At 41.7% G+C, this 4,991-nt stretch overlaps 1 protein-coding gene across 1 annotated transcript; it reads left to right on the top strand.

The window, feature by feature from the left end:
- Positions 1–495: 495 nt before the first annotated feature.
- LOC309567067 (E3 SUMO-protein ligase ZBED1-like) lies at positions 496–1,611 on the top strand (the record flags this gene model as incomplete). Its single annotated transcript, XM_082272389.1, has 2 exons — positions 496–942; positions 1,153–1,611. The coding sequence occupies 2 exons, from the start codon at positions 496–498 to the stop codon at positions 1,609–1,611; spliced, it is 906 nt and encodes a 301-aa protein (XP_082128515.1).
- Positions 1,612–4,991: the final 3,380 nt, after the last annotated feature.

The raw sequence follows: 4,991 nt of genomic DNA, 5'->3' as shown, positions 1-4,991 counted from the left end.
AACCAAGCCAGTCGAGTCGCAATAACGTGTGATTCATGGACGTCAGTCACAACGGAGTCCTATGTTGCAATAACAGCACATTACGTTACTAAGGACTGGCAGGTCTTGTCACATGTGTTGCAAACAAGAGCCATTTATGAGTCTCACACAGGTGCTCATCTGGCAGAGCTACTGTCTCATGTTGTGGAAGAATGGCAGCTGTCTGATAAATATGTAGTGCTTGTGACCGACAACGCGGCGAACATGATAGTTGCAGCTCAAGTTGGTAAATTTCCTCATGTTAAATGTTTTGCCCATACACTCAATCTTGCATGTCAGCGGGCACTGAAAGGGGCCACGCTCTCCAGGCTTCTCGCCAGAGTGCGACGAATATCCACATTCTTCCATCGCAGCACTAGAGCAAGCCACTGTCTAAAAGAGAAACAGAAATGTCTGGGCCTGAAGAATCATAAGCTAATAACTGATGTGCCAACAAGATGGAACAGCGCATATGACATGGTCGAGAGGTTCTTAGAACAACAACCTGCAGTTTATGCCACCTTGCTGTCTCCAGAAGTCAGAAAAGGAGAGTCTGATCTCTGCACTCTCAATGAAACAGATGTGTCAAATGCAGAGGACGCTGTGAGTGCATTAAAGCCAATGAAGAATGCAACCTTGCTGATGTCAGAAGAGCGCAACCCAACAGTGTCTCTCATTGCTCCTCTAAATGCACAACTGCTCCAGAGCATGACAGACACCATGGGAGACACAGCCATGACCCATGAGATCAAGAATGCCATCAAAACAGATCTCCTGAAGAGGTACAGCAGTGAGGCAGAGAAGAAGATCCTTCATACAGCCTCTGCTCTGGATCCTCGCTTTAAAGGACTGCCTTTTATTCTCACAGAGGAGGAGAGATCGGAGATATACAGAGGAGTGACTGAGGAGGCTGCATCTTTGGAGGTAATTAAAATTTCATCATGTTTCCTGCCAGACAGCTAGAAGCTCAGCTACATTGTGTTGTGTAATAACATGCCCTGATTCACTGATGCGGTGTGGGAAGTGGAACTGTATGGTATGGATTACCGTGCAGTTTCCCACACCTCATCAATGAATCACACTCTTAGTCAGTTCAGCTCTTCTTATACTATTATCTTTTGTTCAAACACACAGATTACATCTAATAGAAGGACAAATGTGGATGAAGTGCCTAGGGAAAAAGCAACTGTGGAAGAAGAAACAACACCCATTGAGGACAGCCATTCTCCTCCCAAAAAAAAGGCCACAACATCGCTGCTCATTACTTTGCTGGGGCAGTCTTTCACTGATGGTGCAATAGAACCTAAGACCCCCTATGCCAAGGCAGAAGAGGAAATGGAAAAATATTGTAAAGCCCCACCTCTGCCTCTCACTGAGGACCCTTTAAAATGGTGGCGTGAGCATGAGGTCATATTCCCCCTCCTCTCTCAGCTGTCAAAGCACTACTTGTGTATCCCAGGTACAAGTGTATCTGCAGAGCGGGTTTTCTCTACTGCAGGAGATGTTATAACAGCGAAAAGAAGCAGTCTTAAACCTGAGCATGTGGATCATCTAGTGTTCTTACAGAAAAACCTACATGTTCCCAAATGCTAAGCACTGAAATAATTACTAATTCATGTTTTTAATGAATTAGTAATTACTAATTCAGTCTGCCACCAGTCACCAGTCAGTCACATCACCAGTCTTGTTTTATAGCTTTATAGCACTGATGGTTTGTTTTTGAAGATTGTCCTGTCCAATGTGTCCATTTCCAATCCATAATCCGTTCCGTTGCTTCACACTAAAAGTGTCTAGGCAAGTAGGCAGGGGTTCATTTAACCCTCAACCAAATAAATAATATTAAAGTGTATTTTCTTCTAGACAACTGACTGACACCAGGCCAGCCACGGTGCAGCATTATAGGAAGGAAAATCATTGAGAGAAATAACTTGTACATTTGAAGCTTAACCTCGAGTAAATCTTATCTTATTGGATCACAAACACCAATTGTGGATTCTTGTGTAATATACTATATTTGTGAGTTTGTGAATGTGACCCCCATAGGATTTCCTCAAGGTTAAGCTTCAGTTTACAATTTATTCTCTCAAGGATTTTCCTTCCTCTAATGGTGGCTTGTTGGCTAGCTTGGCTTCAGTTACAGATGTAATCGACATGGTAGAGTGCTGCTCAGTGCAGTGCAGGTAAAGTTTTCTTTCTGTAACGTGACTGACTGACTGTCGTGACAACTCAAGAGCTTATAACGCAGCTCTAGCATTAACTCAACACACACACACACAGTGTGTGAGTGTGTGTGTTGAGTTGATGCTGAGGCTGCGTATAAGCTTTTGAGTTGTCACGAGTCACGACACACACACACACACTGTGTTTAGTTGACTGGCAATGGCAGGGGCAAACACAATCGCAGTGAACCTGGAACATTTTATATTTTTTACAGCTTTTCTGGCACTGGAGAGATGGAGAATGGCTTGTTTTCAAAAATGGTCCATTCACATAAGTGAATTGATAATTATTTAAGCTTAAGCTTATATTTGTATAACTCCCCTCTAGCAGCCATCAACTCACTTCACTTGAGTTGACTGGCAGTTTCAGGGGGAAACAAACATCACGGTGAACATGGAAGTTATGCAGCAGTGCACTATTGCAAGGTTCACCTTTGATATTTGCTACTAGTCAGGAAGTGCTCTGTTTTGTAGAGGACAGGTTATGGCACACACCTGGAATTTATTGCAACGCATGTCTGTCTGCTGGTCTGTTGTACTCTGGAGCAATAGCAAGTGTAGGGGGTTCCCTCAACCAAACAAATACTAAAGGTAAAAGTGTATCTAGACAACTGAAGGCAAGCCAGGCAGCCACGGTACAGGAAAGGACATCCTTAAAAGATTAAATCAATCATACATTGAAGCGTAAAACCTTGATTAAATCTTTACTGGATCACAAATACACACAAACCTGACCTAACCTATATGCCTTGAGTTGTACCAGTGTGGCAATGCCAAACCTTTCTTCAGTTCTCATGATTCTGATGCAGACAATCGTGTTGTGTGTTTTTTTGTGATCCCATGAAGATTTACTCAAGGTTTAAGCTTCAGTTGATGATTTACTCTGTCAAGGGTTTTCCTTCCTCTAATGGTGGCTTTGGCTTGGCTTCAGTTGGGTTTAATCGTGGTAGAGACAGAGACTGTCTGCAGGACAGGTAACGTTTTCTGTAAAGTAAGTGACATAAAAGTGACATAAGTGAATTGATAAGCTTAAAGCTTATATTTGTAACTCCCCTCTAGCAGCCAATCCATCAACTCACTTGAGTTGACTGGCAGTCGCAGAGGGAAACAAACATCACGGTGAACATGGAAGTTATGCAGCAGTGCACTATTGCCAGGTTCACCCTTGATGTTTGCTACTAGTCAGGAAGTGCTCTGTTTTGTAGAGGACAGGTTATTGCAATGCATATTCACATAAAAGGATTTATATATAATGTTTTGTGGGAATTTATGATGACCATTTTCACAAGAATATTAGCTTGGCTGGCTGGCTGGCTTCTTCTATCTTGGCTTGCCTTAAAGTACAACTATAGGCCAAACTTTATCCAAAATCCAAAAAGTTTTGCCTTTAGTTGTACTTTAAATGGTGGTAGGCCTGGCTTATATTAATATTTTCTTTTATGAAGCAGTAAACTGCACTACTACAGTTTTTTACTAATTTTACTGTTACTTCTAGTAAAATACTAGTGTTGTTGTCTGTCTCTGCTATGCTGTTTGCATTTTTAGACCTTCCTATATGTTTGCAGTGCAAGTGCACTAAAGTATGCAGGGCTTGCAGGCCATGACAGGGTCCAGGAAAGTGTCCTTTGAAGCAAATGAAAATAAAAAGTTTTTTTTTATTTGTGACTGCTTGATTGTTTTTTTTTTTTTACAAAGTTTTGAAAACCATTGGAGAGTGGGCTGGGCATGGGCATTGGGCAGTAATCGTGATGCATCGCGGAATCGAATCGTATCGAATAGCGACCCTAATAATCGTAATCGCATCGAATCGTGAGGTAAGTGAAGATGCACAGCCCTACAACACAGACTATCCCGCAATTTAATTGTTTATACCCAAAGGTTTTTATTGAATAGCGGAATAGAAAATATTATCAAAAAAAGGTGTATGTATCTCACACGTACAGAACCAGACTAGGCCCCAATTACTATTTTTTGTACCCCCAAAGGCAGGATGAGGAGTAGGAGGAGTACGGAACAGGCAGCACCCTCAAATCTTCAGAAGTATGAGATGCACCCCAAAAATTGGAAAGGTGTATCTCACACGTACCAACACAGACTATCCCGCAAATTTAATTGTTTATACCCAAAGGTTTTTATTGAATAGCGGAATAGAAAATATTATCAAAAAAAGGTGTATGTATCTCACACGTACAGAACCAGACTAGGCCCCAATTACTATTTTTTGTACCCCCAAAGGCAGGATGAGGAGTAGGAGGAGTTCGGAACAGGCAGCACCCTCAAATCTTCAGAAGTATGAGATGCACCCCAAAAATTGGAAAGGTGTATCTCACACGTACCAACACAGACTATCCCGCAATTTAATTGTTTATACCCAAAGGTTTTTATTGAATAGCGGAATAGAAAATATTATCAAAAAAAGTGTATGTATCTCACACGTACAGAACCAGACTAGGCCCCAATTACTATTTTTTGTACCCTCAAAGGCAGGATGAGGAGTAGGAGGAGTTCGGAACAGGCAGCACCCTCAAATCCTCGGAAGTATGAGATGCACCCCAAAAATCGAAAAGGTGTATCTCACACGTACCAACACAGACTATCCCGCAATTTAATTGTTTATACCCAAAGGTTTTTATTGAATAGCGGAATAGAAAATATTATCAAAAAAAGGTGTATGTATCTCACACATACAGAACCAGACTAGGCCCCAATTACTATTTTTTGTACCCCCAAAGGCAGGATGAGGAGTAGGAGGAG

This window comes from Pelophylax lessonae (genome assembly GCF_965119305.1).
Source record: "Pelophylax lessonae genome assembly, chromosome: 11".
NCBI lineage: Eukaryota > Metazoa > Chordata > Amphibia > Anura > Ranidae > Pelophylax > Pelophylax lessonae.
The sequence above is the reverse complement of the archived record's forward strand: the minus strand, read 5'-3'. Positions and strand labels throughout refer to the sequence as shown.